The sequence below is a fragment of the Nyctibius grandis genome, chromosome 5 (assembly GCF_013368605.1).
Source record: "Nyctibius grandis isolate bNycGra1 chromosome 5, bNycGra1.pri, whole genome shotgun sequence".
NCBI classification, from domain to species: domain Eukaryota; kingdom Metazoa; phylum Chordata; class Aves; order Nyctibiiformes; family Nyctibiidae; genus Nyctibius; species Nyctibius grandis.
This window is the reverse complement of record NC_090662.1, coordinates 26,438,454-26,461,310: the sequence shown is the minus strand read 5'-3', so window position 1 is coordinate 26,461,310 and position 22,857 is coordinate 26,438,454. Positions and strand designations below refer to the sequence as shown.

At 45.3% G+C, this 22,857-nt stretch overlaps 1 protein-coding gene and 1 long non-coding RNA gene across 3 annotated transcripts in view; one reads left to right on the top strand and one right to left on the bottom strand.

The window, feature by feature from the left end:
- WASL (WASP like actin nucleation promoting factor) overlaps positions 1–20,397 on the bottom strand; it is a 57,545-nt gene extending 37,148 nt beyond the window's left edge. The window contains exon 1 of one of the 2 annotated variants that reach the window (XM_068400979.1): positions 19,872–20,397. In XM_068400979.1, the coding sequence (XP_068257080.1) occupies positions 19,872–19,991 (120 nt within the window). In that variant the 5' untranslated portion in view covers positions 19,992–20,397. The remainder of the gene's footprint in view (positions 1–19,871) is intronic. The other variant, XM_068400980.1, reaches the window with a different exon arrangement.
- A 16-nt stretch (positions 20,398–20,413) lies between these two features.
- On the top strand, positions 20,414–21,955 carry LOC137663582 (uncharacterized). Its single transcript, XR_011048207.1, has 3 exons — positions 20,414–20,614; positions 21,192–21,330; positions 21,464–21,955. It is a non-coding gene; the product is annotated as an uncharacterized lncRNA (long non-coding RNA).
- The last annotated feature ends 902 nt before the right edge of the window (positions 21,956–22,857 follow it).

Below are 22,857 nucleotides of genomic sequence, written 5' to 3'. Positions count from 1 at the left end.
ATTTTAGTTTAGCTTTTGGCATTACTACTTATGCCTCTTGGAAACCGCATTAAGAGCTTGCCCTCAGCAGTATCCTGTAGCATGGGCTCTGCAGCTCAAGGTTTGTGTTTAAATTCTTAGGCGAGGTATTAGAAACCCTCAATTTCTACTATGTAAGAAAAGCTCCTCTGTACAATTTGTGTTTCTGTTACACTCTCTCCTTGGATTATCTAAATGAACAGTACAAAGGTAATATATGAGTGTAGTTTATTGATGGAAAAAAAAAACTTAAGGAAAGGAATTACAGTACTCAGTTTTCAAGGTGAAAAAAAGAAATGGATACAACTGACCTCTGCCAAGCTAGGACTTCAAAAAAAAGCTCATACGAAGAACAATTCTGCAACTCTGCTATTAACAATAAGTTGACAATTTCCTTTCTGAACTTACTATCCACTGCCACCAAAAAAAAGCACAGAGGGCTGCTGAAGGGGAAAGCTCCTTCCCTGAAAACAAAATTCTTCCTGTGTAACTCCGTAAGGTGCCAGAATGTTTCTTATCATGAGGTTGCCTGCTCTGCTGGGCACAATCAGAACAGCAAAAACTGTAAAGAATCTACTCATTTACAGTTAAAGTGTTTATTCATACACCAAAAATGTTGTAGAAGGAGGGCAGTAACATGTATTATTCCTCTGCACTGAACACTTTGGTGTCCATGTCCAGTCACCAGTTTAAATCACACAACACTTATTTTTTCCTTCAGTGCAGAGCTGGTAGCACAAATTCACACAGTAGTTCTAATGAGCAACTATAGGCAGAACTGAGGAATAGAGGCAGTGATATTGTTCTCAATTTTTTATTCTTAAATATTCATATGTTTGGATGGGTCAGAATAAAAGCATCCCCCCCCCAAAAAAAATTAAGATAATTAGCTCTCCAGTACCGCCGTGCTCCTGTTCGTAACTTGTGAACATTGTTCAGCAGCAATAAAATATATGCCACATTAAAAGTTAAAAGTATGTACCAGCCTGAATTTACAGATCATGCAAAAATTATTTCACTCTACTTACAACAGTACTGAAGTAGCCCTAGATCTTGTGTGAGAAGCAAAGCTTACAAAAAAAAAAAATATCAATATTTATTAGATCAATACAAGAGTTCAGAATCCACAAAGTCACACCAATGTAATTCTAACATGAACACAGTAGCTTAAGATATTGTAAAAACTCTTAGGACAGAAAATATTTGTTTCAAAGAAGAAACATTAGGTTTGAAACTGGCATTCACTCTTCTTGGTGACTATTGTCTGAATTAATGAAATACAGCAAGTTAAGCCAAAATAACAACTTTAATGAAAAAGATCTTAAGATAGCTTTGCTCTTCTTGAAAAAGCATTAGATGCTGCAGTTTCTGAACTACTTTCCTGCAAGTCTCCGAGTCTGTTCTGGAGCTGACAGTGAGGCTGACATGCTTAATGTCACTAGTTCTTGCTGCTCGGGAGAACTGGGAACACTCTGACTGTCAGGTCAAGCATTCGTCACTTTTCTGAAAACCTCCACTTATGCAATGATAAGTTACAGTGCTTTTATGACAGTATAAAGACAGCAGGCATATTGTTACACCACACTAATAGAATAAAAATGTCCATTAATACTGGTTGTAACCATTAAACAGAAAAAAAGGTTATTAGTGATGTACTGATTAATTTTTTCAGATGTGTAACACCTTTGAAAACAAGATATTCCTCCATAAGGGCACTGATGCAACTTAAACCCGGATGACTGAAAGAAGGTACCCCTTGTCAAAGCAGACACCGGTTTCCAGTTTTTGCATGGATATTCCTTTCCTTTGTGATCAGCTAACCACATCAATTGCTCTGAGCACCTGAACATCCCCAATCATAGAATCATAGAATTGTTAAGATTGGAAAAAACCTAAAAGATCATCAAGTCCAACCATTGACCCAATGCCACCCTGCCCGCTAAACCATGTCCTGAAGCGCCACATCTAGACATTTTTTGAACACCTCCAGGGATGGTGACTCCACCACCTCCCTGGGCAGCCTGTTCCAATGCCTAATGACTCTTCCAGTGACGAAATTCTTCCTAAGATCCAGCCTGAACCTCCCCTGGTGTAACTTGAGACCATTTCCTCTCGTCCTGTCGCTGGTTACCCAGGAGAAGAGAACGACCCCCACCTCACCACAACCTCCTTTCAGGTAGTTGTAGAGGGCAATAAGGTCTCCCCTCAGCCTCCTCTTCTGCAAACTAAACAACCCCAGTTCCCTCAGCCTCTCCTCATAAGACTTGTGTTCCAGACCCTTCACCAGCTTTGTTGCCCTTCTTTGGACACGCTCCAGCAGCTCAATGTCCTTCTTGTAGTGAGGGGCAATCCGTTCACATACAAACAGAAAGCTCTTGATGCTGAGTATATGAAAAATACTATCAGTCCCAGGAGCAGTTTAGAGAACAGAAGCTGATTACCCCATGAAGACAGAATTCAAGAAAAATGACACCCTATTTCTGTACTCACATAAAGTCTTTTGAGGAGGGTATCTCTTCCAGTCTCCTGGAAGAAATAATCACAGGAGTGGGACCTACATAATAGCAATATATTAATAGGTTGCTAGAGATTCAGCATGGTAAATTTTATGAACATCAGATTAAAGTCTGTATAACTGGGTCCTCAGAAGATCTAGGAATTAAATTGTTTGCCAGAAACTTCAACACTAGTACAAACACTGATGATCTTCCTACGGGAAGATGGTGATGGGAGTGTGCCAGTAACACAGCTAGACCTTGACCAAGTCTGGGGGAAAAAAAATTAAAAAGTCTTGATTTCTTAGTAGTTCAGAATCCACTCCTGGGCATATGGACTATTTGCAGAATCACAGAATCACAGAATGTTAGGGATTGGAAGGGACCTCGAAAGATCATCTAGTCCAATCCCCTGCCGGGGCAGGATTGCCTAGACCATATCACACAGGAACGCGTCCAGGCGGGTTTTGAATGTCTCCAGAGAAGGAGACTCCACAACCTCTCTGGGCAGCCTGTTCCAGTGTTCGGTCACCCTCACTGTAAAGAAGTTTTTCCTCATATTTATGTGGAACCTCCTGTGTTCCAGCTTGCACCCATTGCCCCTTGTCCTGTCAAGGGATGTCACTGAGAAGAGCCTGGCTCCATCCTCTTGACACTTGCCCTTTTCATATTTATAAACATTAATGAGGTCACCCCTCAGTCTCCTCTTCTCCAAGCTAAAGAGACCCAGCTCCCTCAGCCTCTCCTCATAAGGGAGATGTTCCACTCCCTTAATCATCTTCGTGGCTCTGCGCTGGACTCTCTCTAGCAGTTCCCTGTCCTCCTTGAACTGAGGGGCCCAGAACTGGACACAATACTCCAGATGCGGCCTCACCAGGGCAGAGTAGAGGGGGAGGAGAACCTCTCTTGACCTGCTGACCACACCCCTTCTAATACAGCCCAGGATGCCATTGGCCTTCTTGGCCACAAGGGCATACTGCTGGCTCATGGTCATCCTGCTGTCCACTAGGATCCCCAGGTCCCTTTCCCCTACGCTGGTCTCCAACAGCTCTGCCCCCAACTTGTACTGGTACATGGGGTTGTTCTTGCCCAGATGCAGGACTCTACACTTGCCCTTGTTATATTTCATTAAATTTCTCCCCGCCCAACTCTCCAGCCTGTCCAGGTCTCTCTGAATGGCTGCGCAGCCTTCCGGTGTGTCAGCCACTCCTCCCAGTTTGGTGTCATCAGCGAACTTGCTGACAGTGCACTCTATTCCCTCATCCAAGTCATTAATGAATATATTGAATAGAACTGGTCCCAGTACCGACCCTTGAGGGACTCCGCTAGACACAGACCTCCAACTGGACTCTGTCCCATTGACCACCACTCTCTGGCTTCTTTCCTTCAGCTAGTTCACAATCCACCTCACTACCCAATCATCCAGACCACACTTCCTCAGTTTAGCTGCGAGGATGCTGTGTGAGACTGTGTCAAACGCTTTACTGAAATCGAGATAGACCACATCCACAGCTTTGCCATCATCTATCCACCGGGTAACATCCTCATAAAAGGCTATCAAGTTGGTTGAGCATGACTTCCCCTTGGTGAAGCCATGCTGAGTGCCCCTAATGATCCCCCTATCCTTGATGTGCCTAGAGACAGCACCAAGGACAAGTTGTTCCATCACCTTTCCGGGGATGGAGGTGAGGCTGACCGGTCTATAGTTACCCGGGTCCTCCTTCTTGCCCTTTTTGAAGACTGGAGTGACATTCGCTTTCCTCCAGTCCTCAGGCACCTCTACCGTTGCCCACGACTTAGCAAAGATGATGGAGAGTGGCCTAGCAATGACTTCTGCCAGCTCCCTCAGCACCCGCGGGTGCATCCCATCAGGGCCCATGGATTTATGGACGTCCAGGTTGCTTAATTGGTCCCTGACCCAGCCCTCATCTACCAAGACAGATTCCTCCTCTATCCTGACTTCTTCTGAGGCCGCAGGGGTCCGGGGCTCCTCAGGACAGCCTCCAGCAGTATAGACAGAGGCAAAGAAGGCATTCAGTAACTCCGCCTTCTTTTTATCCTCTGTCTCCAGGGCCCCCACCTCATTCATCAGTGGGCCTACATTGCCTCTAGTGTTGGCTTTACCTGCAATGTATTTGAAGAAGCCCTTTCTGTTGTCCTTGACCTCTCTTGCAAGGTTTAATTCCAAGGAGGCCTTAGCTTTCCTAGTTGCCTCCCTACATCCTCTGACAACAGACTTATATACCTCCCAAGTGGCCAGCCCCTCCTTCCATGATCTGTACACCCTCTTCTTCCACTTGAGTTTGCCCAGCAGTTCCCTGTTTAACCATGCAGGTCTCCTGGTACCCTTCCTTGACTTCCTACCTGCTGGGATGCTCTGATATTGAGCTCGGAAGAAGCAGTCCTTGAATGCTAACCAACTGTCTTGGGCCCCCTTACCTTCTAGTACCCTGTCCCTTGGGATTTCCCCTAGCAATTGCTTGAAAAGGCCAAAGTTGGCCCTCCTGAAGTTCAGGGTTGTGATTCTGCTAGCTATTCTGTTCCTGCCACATGAGATCCTGAACTCTACCATCTCATGGTCACTACAACCAAGGCTGCCCTCAACCTTCACCTCTTCAACCAGACCCTCCTTGTTAGTGAGGATAAGATCCAGCAGCGCTCCTCTCCTAGTTGGCTCATCCACCATTTGCATCAGAAAGTTATCATCAATGCACTGGAGGAACCTCCTGGACTGAGGATGGCTGGCTGAGTAGGCCTCCCAGCAAATATCAGGGTAGTTGAAATCCCCCACAACAACCAGGCCCTGTAATTGCGAGACTGCTCTCAGCTGCCTGTAGAAGGCCTCATCACCCTCCTCATCCTGATCCGGTGGCCTGTAATAGACACCCACAACAGTATCACCCCTGCCAGCCTGCCCCTTAATTCGCACCCACAAACTCTCAACTCGCTCCTGATCCACCCCTGGACAGAACTCAATACATTCTAGCTGCTCACTCACATAAAGAGCAACTCCACCACCTCTCCTTACTGGCCTGTCTTTCCTGAACAGGACATAGCCATCCATGACCACATTCCAGTCATGCGAGGCATCCCACCAAGTCTCTGTAATTGCCACTAGATCATAGCCCCCCGACCGAACACGGATTTCTAACTCCTCCTGTTTATTCCCCATGCTGCGTGCATTGGTGTACAGGCATTTCAGGGAGCGAGCTGAGCACACCAATTTCACCCTAGGGGGATGGGAGGCCTCCTGGTCTACCTCAACACTAGAGCGTTGCCTCAGTGGTGCAAGCCCAGCTACTACCCCATCCCCCTTCGAATCTAGTTTAAAGCTCTCCGAATGAGCCCTGCTAATTCCTGCCCCAGAACCCTTTTGCCCCTACGACATAAACCTTTCCCATGTATTACGGTCACGCCTGTTGTCTTATAAAACCAGGCATTATCAAAGAACCCAAAGCCCTGCCTGTAGCACCAGTCTCGTAGCCAGGCATTAATAGAGAGAATCCTACTATTCCATCCCACGTCATCACCTGAAAATGGAAGGAGGGAGGAGAAAACAACTTGTGCCCCAGACTCTTTCACCAACCGTCCTAGGGCCTTGTAGTCTTTCTTCATCCCCCTCAGACTACGGGATGCAGCTTCTTCCCCACCTGCCTGGAAGATCAGCAGGGGGTAGTAGTCTGTGGCCTTCACCAGGTTGGGGAGTTGCCTGGTGATATCCCTGATTCGGGCTCCAGGCAGACTGCAGACCTCCCTGTGATGGGAGTCAGCTCTGCATATTGGGCCCTCAGATCCCTTTAGGAAGGAGTCTCCAACCACTAAAACTCTCCTCTTCTTCCTTGTGGAGGAGGTAGCTATACGCCTGTCAGGTTTTTCTGACTGTGGTGGGACCTCTGATATAGGTTGCCTCTCCACCACATCCCCATTGGACTGGCTGTATTCCACTAGGGCTTCATATCTATTGCTCAGAGGCACCTGTGGAGGCAAGGTAGACAAGGAGGGCACTCGCCTTTTGCCACGGCCATAGACTTGCCTCCACTCACTCCTCTCCTCTAGGTTATTGTTTTCCACCTGAGAGGGGCAGAGTACAGGGGTCCCTCGATCCTGGGAGCTCTCCGGTAGGTGCTCCCATTTTTGTTGCAGGGAGGGCAAAGCCTGGCTCCACCAGTCTATCTCCATTTCAGCCTCCCGAATGCTCCTAAGCCTTTCTACTTCGGCTTGAAGCCTTTCAACCTGGCTTTGCAGCTGTGCCGCTCGGCCGAGCAGATCATCTACCTGCTCACAGTGCACACAGCCCCCTGACACCACAGAGACGCTGTAGCATTCCCTGCAGCCGGCAACCTGCACCATCGCCTCCTTCCGTGGAAGCTCTGTCTGGGTTCCCACATCCATTTTGGTCTTCTTCCACCACGTAGATACCATTGTTCTTTCACTGAGCTGGGAAATACCTGTTGGTGACACCCCTGGTTCACAGCTCCTTGGCACCTTCCTCGCCTTGTGCACTGGGAGGGAGTCAGCACCCTTCCCAACGAGTTGCAAATGGCTGCAGCCTCTCCTGCCCTGGGACACACCCAGTCACAGCTGAGTCTCCCTTTCCCCCTGGCCAGGGACTAGTCCCTGCCCTCCAGGAGACTTTTTATCACCCGATCACAGGGGGTGGTGCGTTTAAATCGCTTAAATCGCCCGCAGTGCCTCCGCGGTGCCTCCGGCTACGCCCCCTCCTCTCCTGATTCGTTGCCGGGAACCTCCGGGTCCGGGTCCGGGGTGGGGGGGAAGCAGCTCGGGGCTGATGCTCGCGGGGGGCTCAGGGGGGGCCCAGAGTACGAAAACCGCCCGGTTAAGCCCGATGTCGCCCTCGCCCCCGCACTAACCTCAAGTCGCTGCCGCCGCTTTCGCTGCTGCCGCCGCTGTCAGATGAAGCAGATTTACAGAACAAATTGAAAGGCTAGCCAACTTCATCAATTAAAGTGTCCTGTAGAACATTTGTTATTCAAAAGTGCATCCTTCAGAAGGTAGCCTCTGCCATCCATCATGTGATGTGCAATGATACAGAACTTACACTAGCTGATGTGGAACTAAGATCTCTACATCTGCCAATTCCCGTGTAAAACCCTCAGTTCTGTGACAAACACCACAGTCCTCTGAAGAATCCCAGAGTCAAAGAAGTGACATGTCAGTCACATCACTTCAGGACCAGGTTCCTCTGACATAACAGGGCACCATGTTGCACTTCAATGAAATGCCCAAAGCATCTGAAGTGAAAAAACGGCCTTGATGATGCATGGCAGACATCCTTACTTAAGGCTGGTTTGTTTATTTGGAATAAGCCAGCTACATAGTGCCCTTTGCTAATTCAGACCTGCATCATAGTGATATTGTCTTTATGTGGCGACCTTGGAGAAGTTATTTCCAGTGATACAGATATCGGTACTGCGTCATTTCATTGCTAGAGCAATTATCGTGGCCAGAATTGACATGCAAGTCACCGTCCTGAAATTAAGACTAAAAGCACTCAGCTTCTAAATCCATGATGGATTGTAATCTCCCTTCTGCTCTGAAGCAATGACTACCTGCTGTGAAAGAACTGCTTGTACAGCACCAAGCATCACCAGGGGTCCAGTTCCTGTCAGTGCTGACTTATAAAAACAGACATTGGAAAAAAAATATGGCTTGAGGGGGAAGAGGAGATCACAGGATACTAGAGAAAAAAAAAATAAAAACTTCAGGCAAGTGTCTACAGAACTGAGGTATCTAAACACTATCTAACAGAACTAGGGGATGTGGAAGACTGAACTGAAAAGGTTCCTGAGCTCACACCTTTACACCCCAGACAGAGCAAAATTATTAAGGCGAGATGCCACAGCAGACAGAGTATGTGATGATTAAACTATCATTAATTATACTACATCACTCCCTAGAACTGTCTCTGGAGCTGAAGGGGAAAACAAATTGTTGTGTCTGAACTGACAGAAACCTGCTAAAATGCTCCAAAATGCAGCTGCAGGGAAGATTCCAAGAGACCTCAGCACATCCCTGGAATCCCTGAAGATGCGCAGAACTTCTCTTAAATTACTTACAAACTACTCATCAGGAAAGAAAGCTCAAGACAGGAATTCATTTTCTTGGTAGGCCAGTGCTCTGTAATCAAGAAGTACACTAAGCAAATACAGCAGCCCTTAAGGTCACCCCTGCTGTACCTAATGCAGTCTGTAGAAGCATGGCTAGAAGTTAGCCAGGTCTCCTTACCAGAAGGCAATTTTTTTTTTTTCTCCTGAAATTGGAGAAGAGGATCAGGAGCCTTATGAGCTTGTGTTCACAGGATGTTAGATGCACTTGATAATTTGTCTACTGCAGTAGGTTGCTACATGCACAGGCACACTTTCATCTGCTGGAAACTTCTAGTCACCTGCATTTTTTCAGGTTTCCAAAAGGAATTTCTAGGAGCAGAGACAAGATTGAATTTTGTGGCTGGCAGGAAAACTAGGTTTGACTCTGGCTTCATGTCAAAGAGGACAGCTATGAGAACAGCAGCAAAGCTGACCTTTATTCTGGGATATACATGCTACTACAACGCTAGAACAGATAGCTCACTTACATTTCCCCACCCTGAGCACTACAGTTGCTTTTGTCTCCTGGCAGCTTTCACTGCTTGCGCAAATGTTTGTGACTAGTACCAGGGGCACTTTCTGGATCCAATGGCAAGTGGTACAGCAGAATGCGTATCTGCACAGAGAATCTCTCTCTCGCTCTTCCCAATACAACACAAATTGGGTAAGGATGGCCCTACCCATACTGTCTATTAGGAGCTGTGTTTACACCATTCTGTTCCCAAAGCCATGCTCATTAATTTGGGTGAGTACTTGCTAGCATTACCCAAACCTGTGCCAGGAAGTGTGCCAAGAAATTAAACACCACGGACAGTCACAAAACAGTGACTAAGTTCATGCTACTAACCTACTTAACTTTGTTAGCATCAATATGTTAGCACAGCTGGCTGGCAGACCAAAGGTGAGAGGAAGGACAAGATGCGTCCTTCTGTCACTAAGCTTCAATGTACCCTGGGTGGGTATCTCACATTTTGAGCCTGTCAGTTCTGGTTATTGGGGACAGAAAGGTATGGTCCAGACAGGTATGGCCAGTGTGAGGGGTGGACCCCTTGGTTATACAGTGCGAAGCCTGGAGCAGCAGCAGGAACACTTGTTCAATAAGCAACCCTCATCTAAACAATATGAACAGAGGGCAGAGGAACAGAGAGGATTCATTGTTCACAGGCAGCAAAGACCAGACATGTTCAAAGAGACCATTAAGGAAAAGTCCCAATGAAGAACTGAAGCACTGAAAGAGAGACCTCCTAAGTGACATAAAAAGATGACATGAAAACCATGACATGGAATAGGATCTACATCTTCTAGAGAAACATTAGCACTAAATCCATCTCCATTCATCCTATCAAACAAAACCATAACACAACTAGGTGTGTTGCATCCTGCAAACACTTGAACTAAGGCGAGGAAGGGCATGCTCTGTGTAGAGACGCAGACGTTGTAACAGTCTCTCAAGTGTACAAATACTGGCATCTGAATATGATATGGACAAATCTCTCAGAGACAAAACTCAAAAAAATTATGTTTTAAAATAGATAAGTGGTTTACTGAATCACTGCTGAGTTCTAGAGATCAAGTGCAACCAGCATTTTTTGTTGCAATGACATTGTAAAACCTTGTATAGTTTTAAAGTTCCAGCTACACAAACTGCGAACAGTGCTAACAGTGCAGTATAACAGTTAGAGGCCAACATGGTTTAAGAAAGGTCAAAAAGACACCACCTATTGTATGGCTAAAAATACTGGTTGATATAAAATTGCACAAAATTAAGCCCCAAACCTAGATTTTTTTTTGCAACTCTTAAATTACCAGGTAACTAAAAATATAAACGCTAATAATTGTGTGCCCAGTTATAAAATGCATTTCATACCTGAGATACTCTTAACTACAGACTAAAGGCAAATTAAAAAAAAACAGCTCTGCATTTTATTTATCAGAAACTACTGCTTCCTTCTTTGCAAATGCCAGGGGAAGCTTTTGCCTGTGGTATTGCACAGAACACATACCACTACAGGATGCTCATAGTTTTCTTCCGCTTTTCAGTTAACCACAAAAATCAAGCACAGTTTTACAGAGAGAAGTCTATTTGGATGCCTTTGTGTATATTTAGTGTCATAAGCCAAGTGATGTTTCTATTTGCTTTGGCTGACTGAGGGGGAGTAAAGGAAAAAAATGTCTACTTACAAAGAATGACCACATCTTAGCTGTGCTCAGAGAGCTGTCACATGGCTAGAGGAGCAGGAAATAACTTACAGTTCACTCAAAGCAGGACTAAGCAATTCTGCGGTTTCAAATCTGAGCCTGCAGAGTTGCTGAAGCTGTATCTTCCAGTATGCAGTTTCTTAATATAGCAGCTTACGAACTGCAGAGTCTGGTCCTCCCTGGAGAAGCAGCAGTGGAGAGTGGAGCAATGCAAGAAGCCTGAGGAATATCATACTCTGTTTTTTGCTTCCCCCTCTCTTATCCACCACAAGTTCTCTTTTCTATAGCAACATCAACAATGGGTTTGGGCCAGTGGAGATGAAATAGGAGAGAAATGTCTAATGGCCGTATCTCAGGCTGAAGTGCACTCTGTATGCAGCAGCAAACAGCTGGCTGGCATGGAGACTGTCTCCTCATCTCTTTTCTCGTGCAATGCTCTGTTGAGTTAGAAGAATACAAGCAGTGTTTATCCCAGCTCTGGGTATTGGTAGGACTACATGTCTGATGAGACACAAAGTTCATCAGCAAGAACAAAGCACTTGTGGAGCTGAGAAGTAGGGGGGTAAGGGAGTGGAGGGAAGAATGGCGAGGAGGAGAGACAGTTCTACCTGGAGATCTTTTTGCAGCTTATGGATGCACGGGCTGAAGGGAGAAAGGAAGATCCTGGAAGCACTTGACATACAAGGGGGAAAGAGGAAATAAAGGGGGGAAACCCTTTTGCTGGGACAAAAGGACAGAAAACTTGTTAAAAAAAGAGCATATGCGATAAGAGAGTGCAAGGAGACCCTGATGAAAGCTGAGACACAAGATTCAGAGGACAGAGGTCACTGTGCAGGACTTTAAAGCAAATCAGCAGGATGGGGCTTACAAAAGAAATAGTGGTTAAATTGATTCCTAAAATATCATTACCAACTTTACAGTAATCTGTTGTATAAAAATCTTAAAGCTTTATTTTCTAAGTGGAAACTAACATTCTTTTTAAGTCAATAAATTACTGCTTCTGTTATAAAATGTACTAAGAAGGCTGTAAAACATCTCTTACTTTATCTCTTAACGTAGAAAGATATTAATACAACAAACTAAGACTCATTTCTTTTCTTACCCACAAATCAAATACAGATAAATAAATCTCTTGGCTGTCACCTTGAGTGGGGAGAAAGCATTTACAATTTAGTGCCAAATTCCCCTATTCAAATATTCTTGCTGTTCTTCAGCCCAGACAGCAAGACAAGTACTAGGCCTTGTTACTTAATACTCAGAGAATGTTATTTAGGAATCCATATTTTAACTTAACCTTTCCTGTAAATAATCTCACCAAGTGCTGGCTAACTTTTGGGAAACCCGTCATTTATAACACTTGAAGTAAATGCATTTTTTAGAAGTGTTTGCAATCTTAGAGGCAAGAGTTATCTTTCCATAGTTAGGAGTTCAAATAATGAAATACAGTGTTCTTAGCTTTTCAAAGAGGAGAAAGCCACATGTTCTTTTCTTAGGTCAGTGTTTCTCAGATTGCAGGCACAGTACCCCCGCATATAAAATATGCTTGGTGAGCACAGATACGTTCCCATATAACTATACCACTCTGATGCTGCATAGTGGCTAACTAATAAGGGAAGATAAAGGCAAAATAACACATTCACTTTGAAGGGAAATGAGATGAATACAGGGGAATTCTGAATTACAAATAAAGTTCTGAAGGGGAAAATGGTGTGTGAAACCATCTTACGGAAATGGAAACACTTATGACCTTGATTAGCAAGTCTTAACGTGATACATCAGCTTTAAGCTAGACACACACTGGAGAACTGGAAAATGCATTAACACTGTTTCTCAGAAAACTTAACAGAAAAAAAGTTGCCTTAGAGTGAGGAGAAAATAGTCTCACCAAGTTGGGGATGCATGTATGAAAGCAAGTGCCTAAGGTGAGCTGCAATCTGTAAATCTGCCAGTATGTCATGGAGCTCTGCAGCAACAGTTTCCTTGCCAGCAATGATCTTCTCCACAGAACATTAAGTCTACAGGAACTGAGCAATTCATTTAATGACCTTCTTCCAGAATCATATATTCTTAACACAGGCATTCTAACTTGAGATGCCTAAAGTGTCACTCACTGCATAAACACCAAGAGGTGTCAGGAAAATTGTCTACCTTTAACTCATGGGTAGCTGGTAATACACTACTGAATTTGAAGAATTAAGCAAGTAAGCAGCTTCTTAAGAAGTGTCCCTCTGATTGTCTACATTACATCTCTTCTTTTTCCATTTGGCCCTTCTAGTACACTGCTCCTGTCATGTGAAGATCACAGCACACTTCAGGATCTTCGAATGCAACTGCAACTGTCCCTGAAGGTAACTGCATACCTACTGTGACCACTTTACTGGTTATCCAGGTATAAACATGTCTGGAAACCACAGAAGTTAGTGTGGCAGTGTAAGCAAGCAAATATGTTGAGAAACAAAACTATCTTGTACAGCATCTGACTGAGTCATGCCCTGGTAGAGTGGGCTGTTTAAAACCACCCATGAAGATACTCTTTTAGTTCCACTAAATCAACTTGGTATAATTTACTGTTACAAGGAAAACAAACTGGCCAATAAAAATCCCTCTGTGCCCAAGGAACACATAACGCCAACCTTTCTTGAGGAAATTGTACCCTAACCTACTAATAAGCAACTCTGTCTAGTGCCCATGACACATTTTTGTTACTTGCTGTATTTTATTATCTAGGTATTAGGTCATGAAACCGTAAGTCTCCTGCACTAAACTAAGTTTTAGTTCTGTACTACAAAGATTCCTCAAGAGACGAGCCTATGAAACATGTGCACTGGAAGAGAGGACACCATAAATCTTACCACATGGCTTTAAGTGAACAGCAAACTTTTTCCGACAAACTGAGCCCTTAAAAGCTCACCAAACCCCATCTCCACTGCAGACAGCTCTGCCTATAAAAGGTCAATGAATGACTTCAAAGTTCCTGATGACACTCACTTACCGTATAGAAGCCACTTCAATGCTTCACTCCATCCATTCCACCACTGAGCTAGGACCTGCCAGTGGCAATTGCTGCCATTGCTGGCACCTGCAGCCACTACTTACCAATGACAGTAGTAAACAAGTTCTTAATTCCAGCACTACTAGACACACTAACAGTAGAGCAATAAAGGTCATAAAACACTCCACAGAAAAGACAGGGAAGTTTTTTTCCAGCAGAAGTACCAGAATTCCGACGAAAGAAGATATTCGAGATCTAAAGTTAGAACATTCTCTGTTATTACCTTTTTACCCTGAAATTTCATGTTTTAAGATGGATCTTACACACTCTACTTGCTACAAATTGGGCTTATACTAAACCCTTGAGAACCCCAGAAGAAACATGCACAGAGGAAACATTTTAGTGATAACAGATTCAAATCGATAATTATGATCAGATAATGTGGAGAAATCACATCAATTCTCTATTAAAGGAAGAACGAAGTAGAGTCTTGCCATTTATGTATTTGCATGAAATAGTAAACTCTGCTAAGAAGAAACTACCTCTTCCTTAGCTGTTCTCCTAAACAAGGGGTATCCAAACATCTTGGTAGAAACCTTGTAGTCAAAACATGACTGTTCATCTGAATCCTACATTAAAACCTTGCTCTTCTAAATTCCTCCACCTGATTCTTAGCTGTGAAGAGCTGGTAAGTTACAACACACCAGCTTGTGACTACAAATTGTTTTCATCCTGTTGCGTCTGCACACTACAGGATTCCAGAGCACATTATCAGGAGTATGAGCGGTATACTTGACCAGCTGATTAACCACAGAGATGCTCAGAGACTTCTGGCACTTGACAACCTCCAAAACAGAGAAAAAATCTACAAAGTAGCTCAGAAGGGAATGCAAGAGCACTGAAGCCTTAATAGATCCAGGTACTTGTTCCAGGCCTGTATTACGAGATCACCTTCTGTTTAGCAACATGTAACGCTTCATAACAGAGATATAGTGACTGAAATATGTAGTAGGGCTCACCTTGCATGTCAAGACACAAGTTTATGTGTCTAACACATTAGCTATAAGCACGGTCAGGTGAGAGTAACCACTACAGTCACTGAAGCAAAGACAGAAATTCAGCTGATAATTTTAAGTTTCTATCTAAAGGTAAGTTGAACAGACAACAGTCAGTGATTTCTACTGACAGCGATGGGATTTTAACACCTAAGTTTCTGTCTGTTACTCCTGAACCAAGTCTCACACTTTGTGAATTGATGCTTTGTCTCAAATACATACAGCTACAAGATACATTGCCTTGCAGAGTGTTCACATGGTCTCAAAACATTTCTCATCCATGGGTAAAGGATCTGTTTACAGCATAGTTCACTACCTCAGCTTAATAGCAAGCTGAGAGGAAAACAAACATGAGAAACACTTTATGATAAGTAACTCTACTGTAGATACATGGAGGCAGTTTGAGGATGACGGCTAAGCCACTTGCTCTCAAGAGTCTGATCTGACCCATTTCTGTGAAAATCAGTTTTGTAGGCACAGGTTTGGTTCAGAGGAACTGTCAAAAAACAACATAATTCCCTCTAGAAGGGAAGATTATTGCTGACAAGTTGTTTAGGGACATGACTCCAGTGAATACCAGTGAGGCATCTGAAGATGTTACATGTCTTTTGATAGAACAGGACAGACCTCAAAAGAAATCCAAGCATAACTCTCAATATTCTTCTGTTCCACAAGACCCTATCCTTTACACTTTATCTTCTCCCTCTGCATCTCATTCAAAAACACATGCAAAGATGAGACAACCACCACTGAACTGATGACTCAGTTCTTCCTACCTGTTGAAGAGATAACTCCTTTTCAAACTACAATCTTAACCTTTTTTGGATGTACAGCCTGCAGCATAAACTCAAACCAAAGAGTCCCAACACTTCTCAGCCACATGCAGTTGCCCATTACTCAGACCTGTAGTCCACCTTCAAGTCTTAGTTCATGCTGTTTTCACACGCACAAGTAATCTTAAAAGTCCTTTCTTGATAAAACCTTTAATTCTTACCAATTAAGAGCTATAACTGCCATTCAGGGGTTTATTTTGTTTTATCTCAACTATTACTGTAATTTGTCCTTTGGCTCTGACATACAATCTTATTCTGGTCACATGCACTTTAAAAGCACCCAAAACAGTTTTCTTAGTTTGCTTCTCTTTTTGCATTCTTTACCAGTTCCTGTTTACCATATCAACCATGGCAAGACCTTACACATAACAACCTATTGCTAGCCTTACTCATTGCACCCAAGTGTTAAGTCCCACTTCTAAGCAGTGTAAAGTATCCATACTCCATTACCCACTTCTCATGTTTTCTTTCCTAAGGCCTCTCACACATACAAGGTTATTTCTACAGAATAAACTAGTTTTTCATCTGTGACATTACTGGCCAATATTAATCACGCAAAATAAAAGTACTTTCTTTATTAAAAATTATTAATGGGACACCTAGCATCTACTTTTCCTTACAAAACTCATTCTTATTCCTTAGGACAAAATTAAAGTGACTGATTTATAACTAGAGCAGACTTAAGCAAAAACTTCCAAGTTTGGCATAACCACAAAAATATTTCATTAATATGCACAAAAGTAATCTCATAGGTCACTTTAGCATGAGTTTATATAGACTTTTATTTCTACATTATGATAAAAATATGTATTGAAAAATTTCTACAGATAGTACATTTTACACCTGACCTAGATAACAAATGTCATGTTCCTGAATGAAAATTAGTTATGTGCCTAAGCAAGAATGAAAAACCTAAAGGGCTACCTTATGCTGGATACCTACTACAAGTAGTTCTACATTTGGATTCATATTTCAACCAAATTAACTATAGCTGCAGCTTTGACTATTAGCCAGTGGCTTGGTTTTGAAAACTTGATCTGTCGTGGACAAAGGTATTTTAATTGCTTATAGATTCAGATACGGATTTCACAGCTCAGCAAGCGGAGGGAAAAAAAGGGAATAAAAAAAAAAATCAGTAACCTTCTGTACATAATTTGCCTACTAGTCAATGAGATTCCCAAAGTATCATTAGTAGTCCAGAAAATGGTATCAGCCTCCGCAACACACACAGAGTGATGGCTCTTCACCACTTCCCCCACTGCCGGGTAATTTTTGTGTTTACCAGTCATCATTACTTAAGATGCCATTGAATTATATCAGTATTGGAGTTCATAGGTTGTGAGTACTCAATCAAAATTAAGCTACTTGATAAATTCCTTTGCTTTTCCATAGAACAAAAATCAAATAGTTGAATCCTCAATATTATTTCAAAGTAGCTGCCTTGTTATCAGTCAAAAACAGAGCCAAAGGAAAGACTGTTGAAATAAATCAGGTCCAGAGAGCCACATGCTTTCTCAACCAAGCCCCTCAGGACTGATATCAGCACTATGCCCTCCATAAGAGCGCTATAAATTATTACTACAAAAAGAGCATTCAGGATTATAGTCAAATGTCTCAACTGTTCCTCTGGCATTCTTTTCACTAGTGTTGTAAACAGAAGGTCAAGTCAAACATAACCTAAAATTATGTCTATGCGGCAGACGCACATCACATTCAGCAGCATATCCATGCCCTACGCTGACAGAAACACCACCTGCAGCAGCCAGGCAGGACAGTCAAGTCAGCTGATGAAAAAGCAAGCTTGTAGCATCCCATGAAACTCGCAAGATTTTCCTTTCTTAAAAAGTAGCATTTACAGTCTGAAGTTTCACTAATGAATAATTCAAACATGGATATTAAGAGATCAAATATCATGTACCTTACAGCAAAAAGGCATTTATCAGTGTAACATGCCAACACTGAGTCAGGCTAGAAGGTCTGACAGACAGACACTGTGGATTCAAGTCAGACACCATCTCCAGGTGCCCACTCCACTTCTCTGACACTGCCCTCCAAGGGACAGAGGTGTTCAATCTGTCCATGAATTAGTTTCCGAATTGTCACCATTTTTGGCTCATGCCACAGTAAGCCAAAAAAGCCTGGTTAAATTATCTCTAGACCTTCAACACTCAAGTCCTCAAGATTGAGCAAAGACCCTCAATTATAGCAAGATGAGCCCATGTTTGACCTAGAGAACATACAGGGCTGGGGGAAAAGAGGAAGCGAACGGGCCACAACTAGAAAAACCTCAGTTGGAAAGTCTTAAGTGTAAACCATAAGAATGTGTAGTTTCAAGAAAAATACAAAGCAAGTCATGTCTATGAAGCTATCAGCTTGTCAGAAATCGCATGACACCCAGATACTGTGAAGATATTTACCTCTAAAGTCTGCTTTCAACATGCTATTTATGCAGAAAAGTTGAGAACTTGAGTAGGTGAGTGTTAGAGCGGAGCGTAACAAAACCAAAGAGCGTGTTCACTTGACAAGAAAATCCAAGTTGTAGAAAACCAAACTGGAAATCAATTTACACACACAAATTCATGCACTATTCTTTAAATTTAGAGAAACGTTTTACTGTTTTTGCAAAGGAGCTAAACATATGAAATGTGTGCCTGAAAGTAGTTCTATTAATTGAAGGTATTTTTTACAAATTTGTTACTTTTCAAAAAACACGTTTTACAGTCACACCTTCTGACCCATTTAACTTAGTTACTGTGGCAGCATCTTATTTAACCCACCCCAATGTAAATATCACCTACTTCCTCTTCAGTTACTACATCTTATGCTTTCCTTGCAACAGTCAGTTTGATCAACAATACCATTTCAAAGTCCAAAGAGTTATGTGGAACCATTATGACTGCACGGATATCCTGCTTTAAATCACAATTTTAAGTTAATGAAATACTGTTCATGGCGGTACAGCAAGATGCACAGTGCCTGACATTAGTATGCTGGGCACTGGACACAAAGCATCAGAAGACAGCCAGGTAACACAATTTTCAATGGCTTCCAAATGGTATTTTTTCTTTAAAAAGCAGCATTTTTTTTTTCATTTTTTCAGAAATATGATTTTTCTAAAAGCTGCTTCTTTTCTAACGGAAGTGGTTAACTTTTGAAGCCTTCAAGTAGTTCTTTAATACAGATAAGTACAGTTTTAATACAGTTTTGTATTAACAAGCAAGAAGGCATTCTGAAAATGAAGAACTTACTGATATACTCGGTAACACATTTACTACAAGGCTGCTTCTTTTAACCATTATGCTGCTTTATATATATATATACACACACACATATATATATATACACACATATATAAAAACAGGAAAAGATGCAGTATTTGAGTCGCATCTGAGCACACGAACCTGTTGTTTAGGCTAGGAAAAGTACAGACTAAATCCAAGGCAGGCCTAACACTGATACGAGCCTTCCTGCAACTTCGTCAACATCGCTTTGTTGTACCGCAGGTGCACCGGCGGCTCGTCCCAGCCTCCCCGAGCAATTGGAACTGATTCCACCGAGCCCCACAGCTGCTCCCTTGCCGGCCCGTTCCCCCTGCAGCGCACGGGTCAGCTGCAGGGCAGGGCTGAGCCCCCCCCGGCCGCTCAGTGCTGATGGAGTAGGGAGCGCGGAAGGACGGAGCCCACAGCAGCGCTCGAGGTGGTCCCGGAGCCGCCCCGGTGCGCGCAGCTCCGGCAGGAGCCGGCACGGCGGAGGAGCCGAGGCCGGGCCCGCCGCTCGGGGCAGGCAGCCCCGCCGGGCCGGGCCGCCCAAGGGGCCCCGCGAGCCCCGCTGCGGGCCGCGGCCGCCGCCATTCATTGCCCCCAGCACCCCCGCTCCGCTCCCACCGCCCGGGGTGCTGCAGGCCAGGCGGGCAGCGAGCGAGGCCTGCGGAGGCCGCCCCCCGCCCGGGCGTCGGGACGAAGCTGCGGAGCGGGCCGGGCGGGGCCGGCCGAAACTTCCGAAGCTCTCAACTCCCCAGCGCCCCGGCCGGCCTGTCCTCACACGCCCCCTGCCCGCCCCGGCCCCCGGCCCTCCGCGCCCGGGATGGGGACGGGCTCCGGGTCCCCGGAACGGGAGCGCCGCGGGCCGCCCCCTCCCTCCCTGCCTCCCCGCCGCCGCGGGCCGGCACTCACCACGCATTTCTTGCCGAGGAAGCCGAAGAGACTCTCGTTCTCCTGCGGGGTGAGCAGTAGGGAGCCCACATTGGTGACCCGCCGCGGCTGCGGGGGCTGCTGCTGCGGGTTGCCGCTCATGGCCGCGGCCGGCCCGGCGCTGCCCTCGCCGCCCTGCGACCGTCGGCGCCCGCGGCCCCCTCCTCCTTCTCCGCTGCCGCCGCGGCCTCACAGCAGCCGCATCGCGGAGCCTCCCTCTCGGGGCCAGGGAACGAGGGAGATGGAGAGCGGCGGCGGGGCCTCTGCCAACTGCCGGCGGCCCGCGGAGGGAGCGCGGCAGAGAGGGGCAGTAGCGCCGGTACTGCTCCGCGCCGGCGGCCAGTCGCGCCCGCCCCTCCGAGAGACGCTAAACTTCCAACTCCGGCCCGGCTCCGGCGGCCGCACGATCCAACATGGCAGCGGGGGCGGGCGAGACCACGGCGCGCGGCAGCCAGGGGGGAGGCCGCCAAGTGCGCTGCCGCCGCGACCATGCGCCGTGCGGGGAGGGGCGGGGGGCACCGCCTTCCGCTCCCGCCCCGCCGGACCGGCGCGGCCCGGGCCGCGTCGCAGCAGCCCGCTGGCCAGCGCCGCCGCCGCTCCCTCCCGCGCGATACCTGCCAGGCCGGAGGAGGAAGAAGAAGAAGAGGAAGAAACGGTCGCCGCCGACCCCGCCGCCGCCTGCCCCGGATGGGACCGGGCGGGATGGGGCCGCACAGCGGGGACCGGTGCGGTGCTGTCCCGGAGGCCGTGGGAGCCGCCGGGGCAGGGTGTGAGGGGGAGCAAACCGGGCGTGCTGCGGGCGAGGGGCCGCCCTGGGCCGGGGGGAGGCCGGGTCCGTGGGGGCGTCCGTTAAATCTATTAACGGCGGCGTTGCCTGAACTGAAGCTCGTTACCGAGCGAGCGCGGGGGGTGGCCAGGCCTCACGCAGGGGTTCGGCGGCGAGGGAACGAGGGCGTGTTGGAAGCCCTTAAAATGTTTAGTGAAACTTGATTTAATTTGTAACTCGCAAATCGTTTCACCTTTAGTGACGGAGGTGGCGTTATTCCCCGCCGCGTTGCGTGGGGCGGGTGGTTCACGCCGCCCTGGGGTGCAGGGGCGAGGGTGGCCTGGCTGTGCGCGGGGGTGGGGGTGTCAGCCATCGCGCTGCGAACGCAGGCTGCTACAGTTTGGGGTGAAATACCTAAAAATAGTAGTAGGTACTTCAGCCTCTCCGAAGGTCAGCTGCTGAGGAGAAATCATGTATACAATCAGCAGCCTTTGTCAGCTAGATGTCTCTTCCCCCTGCTTTTCTCCATGTGACAGCAACTAGCTGGGATGGAGGCTGAAGACCTTTCAAAGCCTGAAGATCCAGAGGCCAGCTGCCTTGTGCCGAGCTGGCTTTCACCTGCACAGAAGAAAAGCTCATGCTTGTCACGTGCAAAGGTGAAAAGCAGATGTCAAAGTGAGCACCTTGCTAGTTTTCTCTGGTTTTAGGTGAAGAATGTGTTGGCTTCACATCCTCTGATAAATTCATTGTCCATCTGGAAGGTGCTAAAGCAATCCTCCCATGGTGATTTACTTTCTTTGTATTGTAGGAAAGAACTGAAGAAGCACAGGAGGAAAACCTATGAACACAAGTCTTTGTATGAAGCTGTACTGACTTCTCTTCATATCTTTCAAAAGATAAGGCGGGAACAGATGGCAACCCCTTCTGCTCTGCTTATAGGCCCTTTTCCCTGTACTTATGAGCTTGTAACTGTGTCCAAAAGTGTAAGAAAGGGAGAATATGGTGGAAAATCCTGAGCTTCCAACATAAAAATAATGTAAAACATATGCATATACAGGAGTCCTCAATCTGCAGATCTCGCAGAAATGGCTTGGGCCTTTGCTGTAAAGGAAAAACAGTAGGAACCAATGCTTCCAAAGTACTTTTCAGCAATCCTAGGTTCTTCAGTTTTCATTCATTTCTTGTGTAAGTAAGTGCATGTTTTAGTGGAAGGAGAAATATTTTAGCTAAAGAACATTGGCAGCATTTTGGTCGTTGAAAATGTATGTAAAAAGATAAAACACATGGAAGTACTTTACAAGACACTGGGTATTTTGTTTTCTTTTATTATTATTTCATAAAACAAACAATTGTTTTATAGCCAAAGCCATTTCAAGGAAATTTACATGCCTCTGTGTGTGGTCACGGTGTACATAGCTAAAAATACACTACACCTTCGATGGGTACATGCTGGTACTGTCCGCACCTCTCTGACCACTTATGTTCCTTCATTTTTTTTCTCATTTCTTTCTGTTAACTTTAACTGTTCGTTCTTATTGTGTAGGTCTTGCCATTCAAAGAGAGTTCTGGGTATTATGGGTGATACATTTTGCTTCATACTGTTCTCAGACCAGCTGGCTGGTAGCTATTCATAAGGGCCCTTTAACCTTCAGGCTCTATTGTTAGGATTTTGTTTGCTTTTTTAGTGGGGGTAGGCAGGAAAGGGAAGAAAAAAGGGCTATTTTCAGACCATGTGTTTCGTTAATTATGCAAAAGCTGTTTCTGTCTTTGTATCATGGCAAAGAAGCAGGGAGTCCTGAAGGGAAATGGAAATATCAGTACCTGGTGATAAGGAACCCACTGAAAAATAGATTTTTGCCTTTGATATTTATGATTGTGGTAATATCAGCAAAGATCTCTTATTGCTGTATAAAACGTCCAATTTCAAGCAAAGTTCTCTCAAGGAAAGCCACCAGCTAGAATTACGTGTCTATATTTTGAAGAAATTGCAGTGCTCTTTCTGACCTCTCTTAGGGAAATTGCTGTCATTGTTTATCTGAGGCTTTCCTCTGAATTTCTCACTGTAGTCCTCAGGGTTCAAGCTGTGTTACCCACTGCTGATGTCTGTGAGTCTTATGGGAAGCTGCTCTGCTTTTGTTTTTTTCCATTTCAGGATACCAGCTCATAGCACCAAGGTACTGAAATACATTCAAAGTGACACAA